Source organism: Anarhichas minor, unplaced genomic scaffold (assembly GCF_050575085.1).
Source record: "Anarhichas minor isolate MPS153535 unplaced genomic scaffold, ASM5057508v1 ptg000051l, whole genome shotgun sequence".
Taxonomy (NCBI): Eukaryota; Metazoa; Chordata; class Actinopteri; order Perciformes; family Anarhichadidae; genus Anarhichas; species Anarhichas minor.
In genome coordinates this window covers 5,062,042-5,082,271 of record NW_027466497.1, presented here as the reverse complement: position 1 = coordinate 5,082,271, position 20,230 = coordinate 5,062,042, and the positions used below count along the sequence as shown (strand labels likewise).

The window sequence follows — 20,230 nt, the reverse complement described above, 5'->3', positions numbered from 1 at the left end:
CCTCTTTGCGAGTGTGAGTACGGATTCCAAAGGTTTCTACCGAGCTTCTGTGCTTTTCATCGACATTTAATTTTCTGCTCCAACAGTAAAAGTCTATCTGTCATTCTGTCACAGAGTCCGAAAAGGAAGTCCACTAAGCTGCATACGTTGGACCATGGATCTCTCAGCGCTGTGGGAAAGGGTAGACAGTTTTACAAACAGTCTAAATGTCAGAGCAGCAGCCTTCTAGATTCTCAACTATTGGTTTTATTCCGGAAGGTTGCTGGATGATTGCTTTAATTATCTCTGACAAAATTGTATTGCACTCCCAAAAGCTATAAGGGGTACTTGTCATCCTTAAAATTGGAGAACTCAGAGGGAATAAGTTTGACGAGAGGCAGCAGGATGGAACACACTAAATTCGGATGTTGATATCAGGGAAATATTTTACCCGGCTCCTCACAAAGCATTGTGTCTAATACAGAAAACGGCAGACAAAATATTGTTTAAATAAGAAAGCAGGTTGACTGATTCAGTGCTCCCAAAGTGAACAAGATGCTCTTAGAAAGGGCTTATGATTACATTTCAATTTATGGCTTTAACAAACTGAAATTGTCACGACCAAACTTCATCAAAAGATATTGCATATTTTGAATCAGTCCAGGAGAGATACCTTTATTGTTTTCATGTTTGTGACCCTGTTAATACCAGAGGGATCTTATTCTAATTGCATTTGGACTAAACTTACTCCATTTATAGACCATATTTCAAGTAATGGATGTTAAAAGCTCTCAGAAAATGAACAGAAACAAGACATCGTCCTAATATATCCAGATATTGATCGGTCTGCGCTTCAAATTAGAAACAATGAACTCTACTTGTCACAATCAAATCAGAGTTTCTATTGGCCCAATGCTAACATGAAGGGAGTTATGGACATAATATGCTTGTTTTATTGGTGCAAATGTTCCCCATCTGTAGATATGCACTTTTTAATGAAACTGCACGATTTTGTCATTCATAACAACCTATTTTGCGGACCACTGAAAGAGTGCTACGGACTCCGGGGGTCCCTGGACCTCACTTTGAGAACCACTATTGAAGATTACTTTACATTCAGTGTGCGTTGCCTCTGGTGAAAATGTGTTGAATTGCGCTTTCATGTGTCCATTTCAGTGCAACCCTCTTTCCCAAGGTTCCCACTTCCTTCCTTATAATGCCGTGACACGTGGAGTCACTCGTTGTAGTTCTTTTTTGCAGCCCGGCATTATGTAGATGGCCCCATTGATTATAGATTTGATTAAAGGTAAATTGGTGGAACCCCGTGATGGGAGTCGCTGTGTCAACATAATGGAGTGTTGCTAAATAAACAGTCACCTGGCCAACCGGACTGAGATCTCTGAGGGGTTATCACATCATAGCAGCTCATGATGCTGTGAGTTATGTGTCAGACAGGAAGTGCCCTGACAGTTTTAAGATAAGATTAAACAGGATGACATTTTTAATGATAACTTGGGGGGGGGGGGGGGTTAATGGTCTTTTTACAGCAAACATGAGTAGTTTACTGTACGTAGATTTGACTGGGAGTTAGAAAAAAGTAATCGTTCCAGATTTAAAGCCACACTAAAATCAATATTTATAGAATTTATTGGGACAAATACAGCAGTAGAATCTATTAAGAGAAAATGTTCAGGTTCACAGACAAATGTCATGCTAATGATGAGTATTTTTAAATAATAAGTGATCAATACAAAGCGATATCAAGCACTCGCAATGAACCGCATTAATTAGAAGCCATTTTTAAGCAACTGTGGACCGGCTTTGATTTTCAGCATCGGCCGCCTGTTGAGTGCCGTAACCAAGCAGTGAGATGGAAACCAGCAAGCCCGAATGCAGACTTTGCACCCATTCCCAACCATCAACCCCCCCACCCCCTCTCCCACCATCAGCCTGCCACCAGGAGCCCACCTCAATGGAATACAAATTCACCCATGAATGGAAAGACAAATGTTTAGCCTGGGAGAGAGATGGAAAGAGACGGGTGGGGGCCTCGCTGTAGAAGGCGGACAGATAATTTAATAAGACAGCGCTTCTGAACCGGCTCACATCGTCACTTTATTTTTTTGGGGGGGTTTTCCCCCCTCCTCCTAATCTGCACACACACACACACACACACACACACACACACACACACACACAGATATAAAGACATTTGAAGCAGTCACACCCGGTGGCTTTTCAACACACACACAGGGGGAGGACGTCTCATGCCATAATATGCCTTTAAGCTTTTGTCAGGTGTCCAATTGCCGTGAGTGCTGCATGTTTGAGAAATGGTGCTGCCAAGCAGTCCAGGTCCACCTAACACTGAAGTCCTGTTGGTGATGATGATTAGAACTGCAGACCTGAGAGAGAGAGAGATGAATGCATGCATGGCTGAAATGAAAGAGAAGTGTTCTGACTGCCCCTGTGACTGATAACATGTCACATCTCCAGTACGAGCATACATCGACGTCAGGCTCTGCTGCAGTCATCTGCACAGCCGTGATAGGGCCTGTGGGAGACGGTAGTAAGCCTTCCTTAAGCCCGACTTACTGTAGGGTGACATCAGTCCAGTCTGCTTTAAAGCCCCGAGGAAAGCGGTCTCATCCGTTGTCTGCGCTGCACATCCATGTTTTTATTTTAGACGTGTGTGAACAGTACCGTGTGTGATACACTGGGGACCTGTGTTATCATATTATCATCTAAACATCAAAAGCCAATGTTCAGTTCTGAAAATACTGTGTCCTCTTATATAGTGAGCAGGGAATAAGGATGCTCTTTTGGGTGGGGGATAAGCATGTAGGAGACTGATGTTTGCTGCTATTAACATGTTCAAAAAAAATCAGACCCAAAGGCGCGTTTGTTTCCATTCACCCCAGTACACAAACACACACATTACCGCCCCGCACCCTACTTCACCACCCACTTATTTGAGTGCAGATTTGCTTAAATTTGTGGTGGGTGCTGCCCATTTAGCTGACTGATGGGCGCCAGGAGGAGCACTGTGTAGGCAGAGGCTGATTTATCTGCTTGTTTTTCAGCTCTGTCAGTCAGCCATCCTTCAGGTCTCCTATTAAAGGCAGCAGAAAGCCAGAGCGAGATGGGAGGACGACGACGCTCCCCTCACTCCGTCTCCAGTGCGTGTGATTAACAGTGATGACTCAGATCGACTTAGATCGGTGTTAAGATACTCAAAACGCTTGATGAGCGCCAAACGATGAGGTGGCAGAAGTCTTGAAATGATGCTTCTGCTCAGGTAATAAAACCAGCTACTTAACCCATTATGAGTGAGTAATGATCTCTACACATTGTGCCATGCAGGCTTATCATAAAACAAGGGTATTTAACAAAGCGTTGGCTTTTTAAATAATTTTTTTTACCACATTAGGAGAGCAAGCATTAAAGGATCATTTGTTCTTCATTGGCTGGAATCACCATTTTACCCCATCACCCTGGTAGCTTGAATGTGGAAATGAGAGCAACGAGTGCCGCGGCCCACTCTGTGATTGCGTCTAGCCCTTTTTATTCCTCCGTGGCCCTGTGTGGATCGCACATTTGACAGGTTTGGAGCGTCTGTCTATGGGGCATTTATCATGGCTGCAGAACAATCCACGCTGTCAGTGCGTCAGTTTGGGTGAGCCGTGGAAATAAATCAAAACTCCTCCGTCCTGCCATCGTTAGCCCACCACACGCTCGCCCGTTCACGTGGGATGGGGAAGAGAAGAAAAGGGAAGGAAACTTGAGTATAGAGCGGTAGATGTGGTTTCAGAAAATGCACAAATTTAAGATCAGATTGTGGAGAGATTTCAGGATCTGTGATGAATGTGCAAAGAATAAAAAAACCGTAGGACGATACTTAGCTATATACTTCATAGAACTTCTCACCTCCTTAATTTGCCTCCTTTTAGTTTTTCTTTCCAGTGTGTTCATGTGCGTCTTAAGCATCTGTTTAGTGTCCCTGTTCATTCTAAGGACCAATCTTTTTTGTTTTATTTCCAACCATTTTCTAAATGTATTTCCAGCTTAATCCTGTTTCTCCCTCTGCGTTCTATCAAATAAAACCACCTCCTTCATTGATTTCTTTAGAGGAAACACGAGTATCCCCAGCGGCGGCCTTTTCATCCCTGAAAGACAGATTACCTGACATTTCTAAATGCAACCAGGTCCTGCCTTTTGGTTTCATTGTGAGCATGTCTACAGCTCTTTGCCACGCTGCTTCAAGTGCTACTAAAAGAGGAAATATTGTGACACAGCTGGTACACCTGCTGGAGTACAGAGAGATGAGCGTTGCCTTGTTATTACATGTGGCTCTGCACCATCAATCCAAAGCGAGGAGCACAAACAGATCAGCAGTGTTCGCGGCGTGTTTAGGCGAGCACTGTGATCTGCAGTCGAAGCCTGTTACGATTTGTTTAGAATGCTAATCAAGAGATTATGAACATTTGTTTTGACCTTCGCAATGGATTTGTGATACTCATTATAATCTGAGAGAATTAAATACTAAGGCCTCTAGTTTGACTGCGGTGGCCTTAAACATTATTTACACAGCGATACGTTGCCACACCACATTGGTATCAGTAAATTTGGTTTTAACGAACACAAAGTGGGGCTGATTAAATATAAGGAGCTGCAAGGGTTGTCTGTACCGTACCTGCCGTGCAATCTGTTCAATCCACCTCTTCATCAATGCATGGCTTCACCGTTTCCTTCTTTTTGCTCACAAACTCAAACCAACGTGTTAAACTGCACAGTTCATAGTGTTTGTTAACGTGTTGACGTGTTCACAAAGAAAAATGAACTTCCTGATGTTAAGGTGGTCGTATTTGCCGTCTTAGTTTGCCGGATCCTCCTCAATGATGCTCTGGTGCCACAGACTCAGAATCAAATCTTTCTTTATTAATGGAGCAGCTCTTGTGCTGTTTGTAGACTCTTGCATACAGTTAGGAGATGTAGGGCAGCAACAACTAATTGATTTAATTGATTAGGATTGCTAAAATATTTGGTAACGAACTTCATCATTGATTTGTTGGGTCTATATTATGATGCACGGCACGCGCTGTGGCAACGTCTCCGTGGAGGCAGTAAGCCAGCTAATACGGCGGCTTGTGAAGCTCACGTGATGAATTACAGGTAATGGCGCCGTCTCCTTCAGCCTCTTTCTTCTCTGGAATGAGCGTTGGACGAGTGGCCGAGGCAGAGACTAATACAGCAAACTGGTTTGTATTGGTTTTGTGATGGATTGATCTATTTTGAAGCTAACGCTTTAGCCCGGCTACATTGATCCGTCACAAAATGGAGAGAAAATAGACGGAAAGGTATTTATTCTTTTTTTTTTTTTTTACCAAAGCAATATCTGATCAAATACAACAATAGTAGTAATGATGGTGATAATAATAGTAAACATGATTAATTGAGCAGTTTTTATTCAACAGACGTAACTCGAAGACTCATTTAAACCAAATAGAGGCCAAATAGACAAAGACATTAGCTAAATGCTCAAATATATAAGTGACATAAAAAGCAGACCATTAAGAATAATAAAAAATATTATTGTATATATACTGTCTATGTATATATATATATATGTATATATATATAGTTACATTTCCCTTTTATTATTAGTGAATTTTTACATCCGAGGATTTTTTTTAAAATAGTTTTTTATTTTTCAAGATTTGAGGCACCATCAGGAAATAAATGAAAGTAAAAGCATTGTACGAGATGAAAAGGGATACGTTTGGTCTTTTGATTAAAGGGCTGAAGGAAAAAGCCTTTTACCTGATTCATTGACGTAATAATCAACAGATTCATGGATTATCCAAACAGTCCATAAATTGCAGCTCGATGTAGATGCCTTCAAATCTGTTGATGTGTCCCAGAATGAAATCGAGGAACGAAAGATTAGAAAGTTCTCTGTCTGTTTCCTCATCTGGCCATCCATCACGAGGAATACATAAGACGTAGCTGAGTGGGTTGAAAGATACACTTTTTTTTAATCATGCTGCAGTTACAGGTCTGAACAGTTGTTAATGATTGGCTTTGTTTATGATCAGATATTCTCACGTGGGATTATTGCATTATTACTTAGATGTGCTTTGCCTGCCGTCTCTCTGTGCGGCTGCTAAGATGTAGCAGGTGATCCACCATGTTTGGCTGTGGTGAATCAGATGTTGGCCAGCTTAGGGATTCACAGGAACAGCACTCCGCTGACAGGCAAGTGCCACCCCCCGTCGGACACTTTTTACTCAATGGACTGATCCTGCGCACGCTACTGACAGGTTTTTGGCCCCGACACACACCCTCCATCGCTGTAGTAGGACACCTACTGTGCTGAGAGCCACTGAGCGGTCACTGTTACCCTGTCATTCCTCTCTGCCCTGGAGTACGAGCTGGAGTAGTGTCTGCACAGGGCCAGCTGTGAGAATAATATGTGACTGGATGACAGCGTATTATGGGGGAGACTTTGAGGGCCGTTGAGCGTCATCGCAGCATCCTTAGTGTGCCTGGAAAAGTACAGGAGATGTATTTTGGGAAACACTTCACCATAATTCACTGTCACATTATATTTTTTCCTCTTTTCCCTGTCTCTTTATTTTCACTCTCTGTCTCTCTCTCTCATTCACACCCGCACACATAGACGAAGCAATTCGACACTGAGTTAAAAACTGGCGTCATTGCCTGTCATGGTGGTGCTTGTTATGACCGGGGTCAGTGAGGGTATGCCTGCTAGGACCGGCTTTGTGATCACATAAAGGCTTTGCAGCACAGGAGATCAATTGAAATGGTGCTGGCAGACAACATAATTAATCAATCTGAGTGAGTATCTTGAATGCAGCCTTTCCTCATAACACTGACTGCTATCATTAGCTATTGGCCTAATTGTCACTCATTAGCAGCTTTCATAGCTGTCGGCAAGAGCGCATCAACGGATTCGCAAAAGAGTTTTAATAAAATCGAAATGTCCCAGTGGGAAGCAGCTGAATTGATAGTCAAACAGCTAAACAACTTAACCAAGGTCCTAAATGCCATATTCCAATCTGATTGAATAATATAATGATAATGTTACTTCAGGAGAATATTCGTTTTGAAAAACGATGGTCCATGTTTTAGATGTTTCAGTCTATGTTCATTTCTAAGATTGTGTATCTATCCCTCTATGACAACTCAATATGTATTCAAGGTCTACTGTTCATATATATATATATATATATATATATATATATATATATATATATATATATATATATATATATATATATATATATATATATATATATATATATATATATATATATATATATATAAATGGAGTCATGTGCTAAACAAAGCCAGCCCATCTTTTGGAATCCACTCCAAGGAAAAACATCTCTCGTCTTCTAAATGGTGGCAGCTGACTCAAAACAGTCCATTGATCTATTACATGACCTCACCTCGAGTATGTGGGATTCCTGTATGGAGAGGTGATTAGATGATGTCACTGGACAGACGCAGAGCTAGGAGAAATAATTGGTTTGTAGGCCTCGGAGAATCAATCAGGGGGATTGTTTTCTTTAGTCACTTGATGGAGTTGCAGTTGAACACAATGGTGCTTCGTATTGACAGGTTTGTGCAGATATTCCACCGTTGCTGGGAACATGATGGGGAAATGAGGCAACAAACACAGTAACTCTGTCATTTGTACTGTATTATACAGGCTTATGGAGTCGAAGACAAAGTGGGTTTGGCAACTTAACTCACAGTTTTTGCTTGAATACACCCCCATTCAAAAAATGCATCCGACCCCCCACCCTACATTGTTCCTCTTGTGTTTCTCTATCGCTCCTCGTCTCAACAGATGTGTTTCAGCCTTTATCAGACTTTTAATGCCTGGATAGTAACCAAGAATTCACAGAACCGTATATCTAACTCCCGCTTAAACGTCTGTGTCATACTGCTCACGTTTCAGTCATACGCTGGAATCTCTTGAAACTAGCGATTGAGACCATAAACTCATGTTTACAATGTTTAATGAGGTAATGAATCAAGTGAGAAGTAGAGTCATTTTCTCATAGACTTCTTTACAATCTGCTTAGAAGTGTTAAAGGCACTTCCCGCATTGGCAATTATCAGACCGGATGTTGCCAAATGGGTATGTCATTGATATTTCACAAATGTTTGGGCATCCACAGGACAGAGTAGCTGGATTTGAGGAAATAACTTCTATTGTAATGAACACAGACGAGCAGGATCAATTGAGAGTGTAATAAAGTGCTTGTGTAATTTACTAACTCAAAAAAAAGCACAACACATGATGTCATTTCTCTGTCAGGGACTTTCTCGGGTAGTTTGACACCACGAACGCATACACATCACACACCCATAACATGTTCTTAGTGGCATATTCACTTTATGTCCTCCTTTTGTCAAACAGGGATGGTCTTTTGTTCTCCTCTTTTGTCTGGACCCGCCATTGTTCTGCCCACCTGGTATTTAAAAACAATCATGGCACGGCTAGCAATTAGCTCCAGGGATCCCACTTGCTGGTCTATTTTCAATGCTGGCTTTGTCTGCAAACATAATACCGCAGTCTTTTTGTCAGATGCAGCGAACGCAAGAGGATGCAACAACTACTTGCAACAGGTGGTTGGTCTTTTAATGTTCTGAAGATTAGACAGCAGGGGAGGGCTTCCGTTTGTTCTGCTGAATCACACAGCACCATTTGGACAGTTTAAGAGTTCCAAGCAAAGTTTCCAGCAACACTGCCAAATCCCTCGGGGCTTTGGTTTCTTTCCCAATTCAAAAAGTATCTAACACATTAACTCACACCTCGAAGTGTACGAAGCTCCCAACACGTACAGCTCACTGACTGCCAACTGAAATACCTGCATCAGCTGATTTGCATTATTGGCAAGGAGGAAAGTGAATGACGGACAGTTTTTGAGTTACCCTTGAGTCTCACTGACGGCCTACATTCTTTAAAACACAGACTACAGTTGTCTTTTATTGTACATGACCAGTACATGCAAAGAAAGTAGTTTTTAAATTGAAAGCTAGCTGACTGCAGCCCCGTCCATTTATCCCTTATTCTCCCCCCAAGGGGCCAGTGTTGTACTAAATAACGGCGTATGCTCACAAAGGTTAAGCTGTGAGTCATAACCTGTGATGACAGGCTGACCAATGAAGCTCTGTGCAGCAGATGAGACAACTTCTCACACACACACACACACACACACACACACTGTCATTCTCGCAACTCACTTGACAATATTGGATTTCCGTGCGCTGGTTCTATAAAGTATAAATCTTTCCCCTGCTCCTTCTCGAGCACGCAGACATTGACTTTGAGGTATTAATCATTGGTTTACTCCTCTGTTATTTTGCTGACTGTGTTCATTTTATTTTAAATGTCTCTGTTGTCTTAGATTCACATCTATAGCACCTCATAGGTGTGTTCACTGAACATTAGGACTATTAGTTTTAAAGTTTTCCTCTGTGTATGGAGGTATGCAGACCTTCGGTTGATGGTGATGGTGATGTAGCATCTTTCGTGCACCAGTCAGGGTTTTGAGTTGATTTTGGTCCCTGTAGACAAAAGCTGGAGACTTTCCGAGCACCAAACTCCTCTTTTAACGCAGCATGGTCCGACAGTCTGTCAAGCTCAGTGCTGGTTCTGGTTCTCCCGTGCATCCCTTCCACTCCAGCGGGCCAAGCAATACGGCCTGGACCTCCATTAGCGTGGTTTTGACCCCCAGCGGGTAACGGCGGAGCAGCGAGGTGAAGCTCTGCTCCCGGCCGGAGGAGGAGACACTGCCGGGCTCAGAGCTCTCCTCCTCCCGGAGGGCTGAAGGATGTTCTGGTGAGAATAGCTAAAATAAAATAAGTCTTCTTGTTTACTTATGTAGGTCATAAGGAAGCATCCGTATTAAATTGAGACTGTTTCATAGCCAGTTAAAAGTTCCTCACAGTAACTTTAAGCAGATTATCTGAGTTTTGGAGTCTTAAAATCTTTAAAAAAATAACTCCTAAGGATGTTTTCTTCACAGGTGATTGTTGCTTATTTATTCAGGAAAATATTTCAACCAATACACCTCTCTAAATAAAGGCTTTTAATATAACTTGTATTGTTGCCCTGCCTTAACGTGCCTAAACAACATCTTTGTTATTCGATTTTCTTTTTTTTTGTAATTTATTTTCAGGAGCACCTCAACGTTCCCTGGACTACATGTGAAAATGATTTTGCCTCTGCATTTATTTTGCAAGAAAATGTTTCTCTCCCAAATTCTGCTTGAGACGCAAACTGTTCTGCGGAGAGCTTTGGGGCCGTTTCCAGAATGAATCCGAGTTGTTTTTTTTCAAAACTCAAGTTGTGAATGGACTGATGGGGAGGAGAAGCAGCGCTTTGTGACGGGACCTTTTATGCTTATTGTCGATTAGCCAAGACAATTCTACAACCTCCAAAACGTTTCTTTCAGATTTCTGGAATCAAAGGGGAGAACTTTGAAATCCTCTCAACTTGTCTGCACTTCAAATTTACAACATTAATTGAAGAATTACAATTCAAGTAAATATTCTCACGGTCAACTTTTACACTCTAGAATTGCAGTATTTTGGTTCCAAGACCTTCATCAGTCTTTCTATTAGCATCTGTTGGTAATGCTGATGACGGTTTATACAGACCTTTATCTGTTGTAGATAATCTGTCTCCCAGACAATGCACAGTGCTGTTAAGCCTCATCTGTTTTCAGTGTATTAAGCCCAGTACATTCACAACAGTAAGTAATTGTCAATGATAAGATATATATATATATTTATTTATATATATGATATTAGTGTCGGTTGAACAGAGAGAAAGAAGATGCGATGCAGATATATTGATTTTCTCATTGATGGTTGCTCCCTCAGAAGCCTTTTTGTAAAGAAATATCTCTGTGCTTTCATACTGTATCTTTGTTGCTGTTAAAGTTCTTTACATGATGCTGCTTTATTCCCTAAAGAGCTCCTGCAGAGGAACACCTGAAACCTTGAATTTTCCTGTCTTGAAAAAGCAATTCCCCAGAAACAGGAGATATGAAATTGTAAGTCTGTACGAGACAAATGGTATGTGGCGCTGCTCTGAATTATAGATGAAAGCAGAAGGGCCTTAGTTCTGCCTTCTTGCCCGAGCGTGATTCAGTCTGGTGTGAGCACGCCACGGTCGCATAGCAGGTAGAGACACACACACACACACATACACTTATACTCAATCTGTGAGGCTCACAAAGTCCAGCATATTAGATTCGGTGGCTCCTCTACAGTTACCCGGATATATCGGTTTATTGTTCGTGTCTTCTTCTGATGACATAGACTTGATACAGATTTTATTCACGATTTGATCAAACTACACTGCTTGCTTAGCACTTAAACTGAATCTTTTTTTGACAGAGTCTGTACGGCCAAGTGAATGGAGATGAGTTCCATTGCTGGTTATAGGAGTGCAATGCTAAATCGATGTACTCTTTTAAGAGACATTCATTTTATCAATAATGGTCTAGCATGTGTTGTCTTCCAGCCCTATCACCAGTATGTTGACATGCACAATACTGCAAAATCCTTTCTCACTTTCTACAATATCTGCACATAGCAAATACAGCATCCATTAAGTAATCACACGACAGGAAAGAAGAAAATGATTTGAACTATACACCCATATTTAAGAGGAAAGTTAAGATGATGATAAACACCTCTTAAGAACCACTTCTTAGAAACTCTTCAGCTGTGTGTGTGTGTGCTTTAAAGCCAGGAGTTACTGTACTGTGTTGTGAAAGTGACTCTGCTGCCTGTGCGTGCATGAGGGCTCCCCTCTTTAGTGAGCTGGTCAGTGAAAGACATTTTAATGTCACCCTGACCTGTGTGGATGTTTACAGGACGCCCTCTACCCATCTGCCAGTCTGAGTTAGTCTCTACTGTCACTGCACACGGCGATGAGAGGCGCTCTTCCTTATGCTACTTTAGTGCTAGAAGCTGTGGACACATGCCACACCGAGGTACGTGCATTTTAGGGGGCCGACAAAGTGAATTAAATTGTGTCGATATTTCCTCCGTCCATGCAAATTACAACGGGAAAAATCAAGCCGAACTCTCGTTTCCTCCGCCCCGGCTGTTTAGCAGTCAGATACAATGCACTCGCTGGCAAACAGTAGCGTGCAGTGCCTGGTACTTTATTTGGCTGAGTTAATACAAGCCCTTACTCTGCCAAAAGCCATAAAACATAGACAAAACAATACAACACCGCACTTTAACATCAGTGTTAGATTGACGCACACATGATTATTCATGCATTACGCTCTTTCTCTCCATCACGCTCACAGGTTGGTTAAATCATCCTGAGGTTGTGACTCGGTGGGGCCACTAATGCGTGTACTCCTGCTTAATGCAACACTAAAATTTTAATGACAAGTTATGTTTAGTTGGAACCATATTTTACCAATTTGCATAGTTTAGCAGCAACAGCTGTAGAATCTCCCGCCTTCCTCAGGGCTTGCCTAAAGCATATGTCTCATGTGAAGGTAAAAAGGGGGCCATGGAACAATACAGCATCCTCAGTTACTCACGATGTAGCATTGGGAAGACGTTCATCACTTATATTGTCTTAAGTTGTGTAGTAAATATCGCCCCCGGTGAAGATGAGGAAGTGCTGCATCACTGTGAGTTGGTGTAGAAAGTTGAATGAATTAATTCCTGACTAGTTGAGTCAGTGTTGTATCAGAGGTTCTGTTACATCTGCTATCTGAAAGGTGTTAAGCTCTGAGATCAAAGTAGGATTCAAATCTACACATAACACCCGAGCTACTGGCAGGCTTAAGCGATGCAACTGTTCTTGCCAGTGAAAATGTTGGGTTATTTATTAGACCTACTGGCAGAATAGAATCCAGATCCAATCCACAGTATATTATTTCTGTGCTCCAATAACTTAGAGATGTTTTTCTGCATTAAAGCCATTTACCGAATTGTTCAGTTAACGTTTTCTAAACTGAATGTATGCTACATTTCGGTTTGCTTGCATTGTGATGGATTATTTTTTTGCACTGTAATGACTGTAATCCGTGCACTGATCACTCAAGGAGAGAAACACTGTCTTTAGCATGAGTTGAACTTGAAATGTGCTTTAACCAGCCTGCAACTTCCGAGTCTGAAAAGTGAAGCCAATGCAGAAGTGACTTAAACTTGCATTCCTTCTAATGGCCAGCAGGGGGCGACGCCTCTGGTCGCAAAAATAAGTATTTTAGTACAGAAGTGCACTTGATTTATTACCTCAGTGAATATGGTGAACATGTGGCTCAATCGCTAGTTTCAACTCTTCTTCAATACAGTATGGTGTTCACTTCACTTTCCACTCTTATACTTGTTGTGGCTGGTAGTGCAGTCTGGTCATCTGTGGGGGTATTCTGTTCACCTGAATGGCTGCCTACGATTTTCTGTGGAGAGGTTGGTGAGAGCCGTGAGACTCGAACATACATATCTGCTGATCAGACAACCAAAACAATGAGCTTAAAGCTGAGTGGTCTTTAACAAGCAAACCAGCCTGTAGTCATAACTTAAAATATTCATCACCATTTTTTATTTTTTTTTGCCAGACCCTGCAGTTACATAAATAATTTGTGACAGTGTTCAGACGGGCAAGTGCACCCCCTTACACCCAAACACTCAAGGACAAGTTCTTCACGCCTACGTGAAGTTTGACAGGCCCAATAACATCAGCTGAAGAGTTATGTAGATCTCTTTAGCTATCCTGATGGGCCCAGTGAATGGCTCTGCAGGGAGCGTTAAGAACAAATAGTGTTCGGTGGATTAGCATGCCATGCATGAATGAAATGCTAATGTTTGCAAGCTAATGAGTCCCACTGAAACGTCTCAGATGAGTCGCATGTGCTCCGAAACCGATGGTCTTTAAGTGATTTGAATATAACCCAGTAAGTCTAATGTGTTTTATCTTAATATTAATAAAGCATATTTAGTTATTTTAATGAATTATTTGTTCGCCTGACCTTATGCTTCTTGAGTTACTTATGGGTCACTTTTCATGGATGAGTTCCTAGGAGCCCATCAACCTTTTGTTTGTTTTAAAGGTATGCTTAGATGTTACCGAGCTGATGTTGTCGCTGTGCATTTTAAACATCAGATGGAAATATTCACCCATTTTTTTGTTAAAGTGCTTGGGAAAAACACATGAATAATGCAACTGCACCCAGTGGCAGCGGTGGGCCTTAATTAGATTTTTGGGTAGATTGTGCTTGGGGCAATAGGAGAGCCGGGGAGGGAAAGAGTGAAGGTGAGCCAGAGAGAGTTTCAGGTATGTGCTCCAAGTCTCTTAGTTCTAATTCAAGTCGTGCCAGTGGCTAAATCGAATTATGGTGCCTCAGAAGCAGGGAGCTGAAACATGGGCCGCCAGGTATTATCCTCTCAAAAGCTGAATGCTATAGTGCCATACTAATGCTCCTGTAGAGATGCATAAACAACTAACTTATTATTATTAGTGAGATTACTATTACTGCTACTGCTTTATTATCACTCTGTAATATCCACTGCTGCTATCATCATTAGAAGCAATCAATTTTCTATTCATATTTCTTCTATTTTTACTGCTACTACTGCTATTGCTACACTCAAATGTGTCATTTCTGTCATATGGATTGACTATGTTGTGATTTTATGTTGCTCATTCTGTACACATGCCATCTATTGCACTTCTGTCCATCCTGGGGTTTCTTCCTTTTTGTCCCTGTTAAAGGATTTTTTGCAGCAGGGAGGCAGTAGTGATATATTCCAAAGCAAATTGTTGGGAGGGCTTCAATTTCTTCTCGGCCCATACACTGCGACTACACACCAAACAATACCGCTACAGGGCTGCAGAAAAGAAGAAGTACTATATTAGTATCGGAGGCAGTGCCCATACTGCCTTGCAAAAGCCTGTTAGGATATCTATTGTGGTCATTATCAAGTCCAAGATGTCAAACACCTATCTTTGTGGAGACGTGTTATGCAGGGTTTGCACTTGTAAAGGAGTATTTCTAGATTGAATTATTGCTATTTTTAAGAGTACCGTACTGTTACTACTTAACATACTTCAGCACATCTTGCTCTTCATCGTAGCTGCAGGTTTGATTGGTTACTTTACACCAGCACGGTGTTAGTTTAGCAGGATTTAATCAAGGTAACTTGATTAATCTGCCGTATGTATTCCCACTTTGGAAATGCTTGCAACTGCAGACAAAACTGTTGCCTGCCAGCTGTAGAGACATTCAATCACTTGAAAGCGAAGGCCTTCATAGATAGCAGTTAGGGGGAGAGACGCTTTAAGCATTATTCTAGACTTTTCTTCAGTGTTGACATAATGGAATTAAAATGAAAGCTTTTTGTCAATGCGATGTGTTTTTGTGGAAGTAGCTTCCAGCAATATAGCACCTAGCTCTGGTGTGCCATGACACTGTGCTTTTAACATGCTCAGAGCTGACAGGCAGCAGAAGGTGCAAAACATTGTCCGTTTGACACCAAAGTGGCAGCGTGATAATGGGTTGCCAGTGATACTCGCCCGTTTCTCCTCCCGGTAAAAGCAAGTCTCAAGGGTGTAAAGCTCACGAGTTCAATTCTAGAACATTTTAGTCTTGTATTCAGTTTTTGTATTTTTAATTTGTCAATCAATTTTTAATTAAGGTTTGGGATTTTTCTTTCTTTAAAGTAACTGTTATATATGGACAAATCAAAAACTGAAACTCACAAAATCTTTATAGTTAAATTTTTATTTCTGCCTCCAACACATCAAACATACTCTCTCTTATCTCTGTCTCAGACTTGTATGGCTGTCCTCATTTTGCAATTGCATTTGTTGTTTTCTTTTCATATTCTGGTGCAAACTGCTGAACCTGCAAGTGTTTATTATGTTAGTAGTTACTCATGACTACGAGTAAAAAAAACAACACTAATCTCAAAACAAGATCTCATCATACAGGATCCTCCATGAGCGCAAAAATGGAAATTTGTCTTAGCTCGTGGCAGTCCAATGGTTCAGCACTTGAGGTGGGACTGAAGATCTGCATTCTTTTAGTTGTACTCATGCCTTGGGTTGCCGTGGAGGGTGGGATCTAAGGGCCCAACTCAACTCGACTCCAATTGTCCAGCAGGGCCACGAGTTTCACTCACCATCACGCCTCCTTTTAAGCGTTACGTCTGGTCTCCTGACTGTCATGGCCGCTTCCAATTGCAGGTGAATTACTTTGGGATCGTTCCTACTAAATGCCCTTTGGGCATTAAAACCGACTCATCAAAAGGACTGTGTGTGCTCAGCGAGTATATAGTTTAAGAACTACATATGTTACTTTTCCCATGTTGGCTAGAACGAATCTAATCGCTGAAGCTTAATTAGCTATCTGATTTTTGCCAGTAAATGTAGGGTTGTTTTCTATTTGATTTTAGTACCGATGGCTGCACCTGCAGAGGTATCCATTCATCCATTCATCCATTCTAGTCATTTACATGCAGATACGCAGCACTGCGCTCTATTGATGCGTGGGTCTTAGCTTTTCTTCATGTTTAGGTGTAATTAAGAAAAGCCTAGTGCACCTATTACTCTGCGCTAATAGCACAGAGCCATCTCAAGCATCCACACACAAATGTTGGGTGGCATACTATCAATGCTCCAGATTTTCATTGACTTAACAGGCCTTGGCTGGTTTCCTTGTTGCGCAGAGGCTCTCTCCTGAAATCCATCGTTTTCTCTTTCCCAACATGTTCATTCATTTTCTGGCATTGTAGAAATGTTGAGTAAAGAGTGTGTTGTTGTTGTTTTTGCCAGCCATTGATTTATTTGATCTGTATGTTCAGTTCCTGGATTCATTCCTGGATCTTAAGCACTTAAAGAGGAGGGATGATGTCGTTTTTTGTTGTTATAAATATATCATAGTGACATAATAAATAAGTAAAGAGCCAATTTTCATTTAACTGCTTTACTGCGGTTTCTGGTATTGTAACCACAATCTCCCTTCTGTTGATTGGTCAACATTAGGTCGCATTGTAAGCCTACAGCTTCATGTGAATGTGCACCAGCATGACATTTTCATGCGATGAAGCATCTCATGTAACAGGGGACTCGTGAATATCACCTCTTGGCACAGTTTTGTTGGAAATGAATAGAAGAGAGTCAACATCACCGACCATGAGTCAAGCTCATTATGCTTCTTTTTGCACTGCTGGTCCTGAATGCTTTACTGTATCCTCTTTTTGAAAGTATTCCTTAGAATTCAGTTTATTATGAAACCAATGCCATAGAGAATATGTGGTCTGTACTGCAAATATCCAGGTACAGACATACAAACGGCTGAGGCTCAGGTGATGGAGCGGGTCGCCCACTTACAGGTTTGACCCCCAGGCTCCTCGATGTCGAAGTGTCCTTGGGCAAGATACTAAACCTCAAAGGTCTGTGCCATCGGGGTGACTGTGTGTGAATGATTAGAGTAGAATCTGATGAGCAGCTGGCACCGTGAGTGTCTATGGATGTGTGTGTGAATACGTTTTGTTGGCATCTAGTTTAAATCGCTTTAAGTGGTCGGAAGAGTAGAAAGGCGCTACATACATACATGCAAGTTGATTTACCATAAGTATGTCATTTATGTCATGATTGGATTGGTAAGCGGGAAAAGTGACAACCAGCAGTGTTGTACTGTGAGGGCACTCAAGGAGGCCGGCCCGGGGGCAGGATTGAGAACATGGCTGCAGGATTCATTTGAACTCTGTAGAGAGCCTCTAAATCACCGTACCCAAATGTTTTTGTGGTATATGCCAATTATAAGTGATGTTGCTGTATGTTGCTTCTGTTTTACTAGCATGTGGCACGCTATGTCATTGTATATCACTTGCCTTTCACTGGCATACACCACCGCCCATCGTAATATAACGATGATTTGCCATTTTGGTGTCAGGGTCACATGCCACTCGTTAGTGGTATGCCTATCCCAGGAAGGCTTTTGCTCAAGACGCGTTGCCTTACACATGTCCCCGGTAAACACTATCACAAAGTAGGCTCGAGAAGACTACAGCAGTTTGGGGTTTTCTTCTGCATAGAAAATTTCATGACGGCTTCTTTGCCATAAATATAGTGCTGCTCGTACAAAAACATGGCCATGTTGGCAGTGACTATTTTAGGAGTGTGGCGTTGAAGGCAACGCTGCCAATAACTGCAACAGCGGAACTACTCCAGGGTGGCGTTAGGTAAAAAGACTGAATATAGCAAGATGATTCATTAGCGCTGACCATTAAAAGCACAGTTCGCATTGGTAACAAGATGTGGCAAATTTGTCAGGGCTGACAGTCAGACACACACATATATTAACAAATGGTTGATGGCATCCCACTAATGGTTTGGTTGCATATGCATATGCCAGTACTACTAGCATAAGGCACATAAAAACAGCATGTCACTTGTGTTCTACTGGCAGGTACTCGGTAAAACTGGTAGCCATATGCCAGTAGACCAACAGTTCCACTAGTTAAAGTGGGACCTCGCTGAGCAGTAAACATATTAGCCTTGTAAGACAACTTAAAGTAGCTTTTGTTCACATACTGTACCAGCGCTGTGGTGATAAAGTCCATGAAAGTTGGGAGACTCTGTGAAGATGAGTTATTACTCGGAATAGGAAAAATACAGTCCTTCACTCCAGCTAAGGTGGTAATAGTAAAAACATGGCTTAGAAAACGTAACACAGGGTCAAACAAATACATATTCAATAATTTACATATCGTTTGTTACATTCCCAAATGGTACTCTGGCCTCACCAACTGGTTTTGCTGTGAGAAATGTAAGCGTGACCTGCAGTGGCGTGGGAGCAGATGAATGACTGCGTCACCATCGTCCCCTCTGTTGATGACATCGGAACAAACGCCTTTATAGTCAACCGAGAGCAGATGAGCGATTGTCGTTGGATAGTTGGCTGAACAGGATTTCCACACATGCCACATAACCACAATGTCCCGGGTTCCATTCCTGCCCTTGGACATTTGTCGCATGGCTCTCTCTCGACCCCCATTTCTATATTGTCGGCTGTCAAATGAAGGCGAAAATGCCCAACATTTTTTCTAAAAAATGCTATTTTAAATCTATTGGATAATGGATCCAAGGGTGGGAGTTTCTGTAGCCAATATACTGCAATCACATCAGAAACAAAACAACACAGATATACTTCAAAGTTACACAGACAAAGTACTAAAAGTACAAGTACTGCATCCATCAAGTGTAATCAGAGGGAACATGGCAGTCAGTTCTCTATTCAGGCCAAGAGGTTCAACTGTGTGAAGAGTGTGAATCCATTAATAAGCTAGCTCATGATGTCACCACCTCTTGGAGAGGTTGAGATGTTCTGTATCTCCCAGAACCGTAACGACTCTGCAAAGCCACAGTTAGCCTGTGCATGATGTCGAGCAATATCATAATCCATGTTGTGTGTGCAGGTCTTTGTTCAGATATGCCAATCTTTAAATCTTTCAGTTTGTCGAATTTAAAACGGACGACAGGGACATTTCAGCATGTAGACAGCACGTGTGCTGCTAAAGGACATTATAAAGGGTTTTATGGTTTTATTTAAATATAGATCCTCATAGCCACAAATTGGGACAAAGTGTCGCAGGGACACATTGTTATTGTCTGTCAATTTTGCGAGCTATTTGTACTTGCACCAGCTTATCATCACTTCAGGGTATGTGGAACTTTGACTCTGACTACCTCTGAGCTTTTGGTACACTCCACTTTGTTGAATCTTACCCCAAGTTTTGAATCTACCTGAATACTACCCAATCTCCCATGATGCATCTGTATGCCAGGTACAAAGGAGGGTACATAATTGGATAACTGTAATGTCGTTGCAAGCACTGAATGAAGCAGCAGCGATTACAGCACGGAAGTACCACCGCAGGGATCTAAGACTCTTGTGAACAAAACAAGTTAGCACATCTCCCACAGTCACACTGTGACTTGTGCTATGTTGAGAATCACACCACGAGGATGCTAATGATGATGGCGATCGCAGCCCGTAACCAGAGGCGAGTGCAGCTATTCTTAGACGCAGCACTTTTTTATTTAGAAGGAGAGGAACGTGTCGGTGTTGGCAGCGTCGAGCAGCCTGCTCTTTTTTTCTCGCTCCATTAATTTGTTCATTTATTCAGTGGACTACTCCTAATCTCATTCCCGTCTCACTCATTCATCACA

The 20,230-nt window shown here is 41.8% G+C and overlaps 1 protein-coding gene across 3 annotated transcripts in view; it reads left to right on the top strand.

Annotated features, from left to right (window-relative positions):
- The window catches only part of trappc9 (trafficking protein particle complex subunit 9), a 147,359-nt gene that overhangs the window by 99,311 nt on the left and 27,818 nt on the right, over positions 1–20,230 (top strand). Inside the window, exon 22 of one of the 3 annotated variants that reach the window (XM_076112820.1) lies at positions 1,812–2,080. The exons of the other annotated variants lie outside the window; for them this stretch is intronic. Within the exon in view, the coding sequence (XP_075968935.1) occupies positions 1,812–1,828 (17 nt within the window). The 3' untranslated portion in view covers positions 1,829–2,080. Of the gene's footprint in view, positions 1–1,811; positions 2,081–20,230 lie in introns of those variants that run through there. 3 annotated transcript variants of the gene reach the window in all.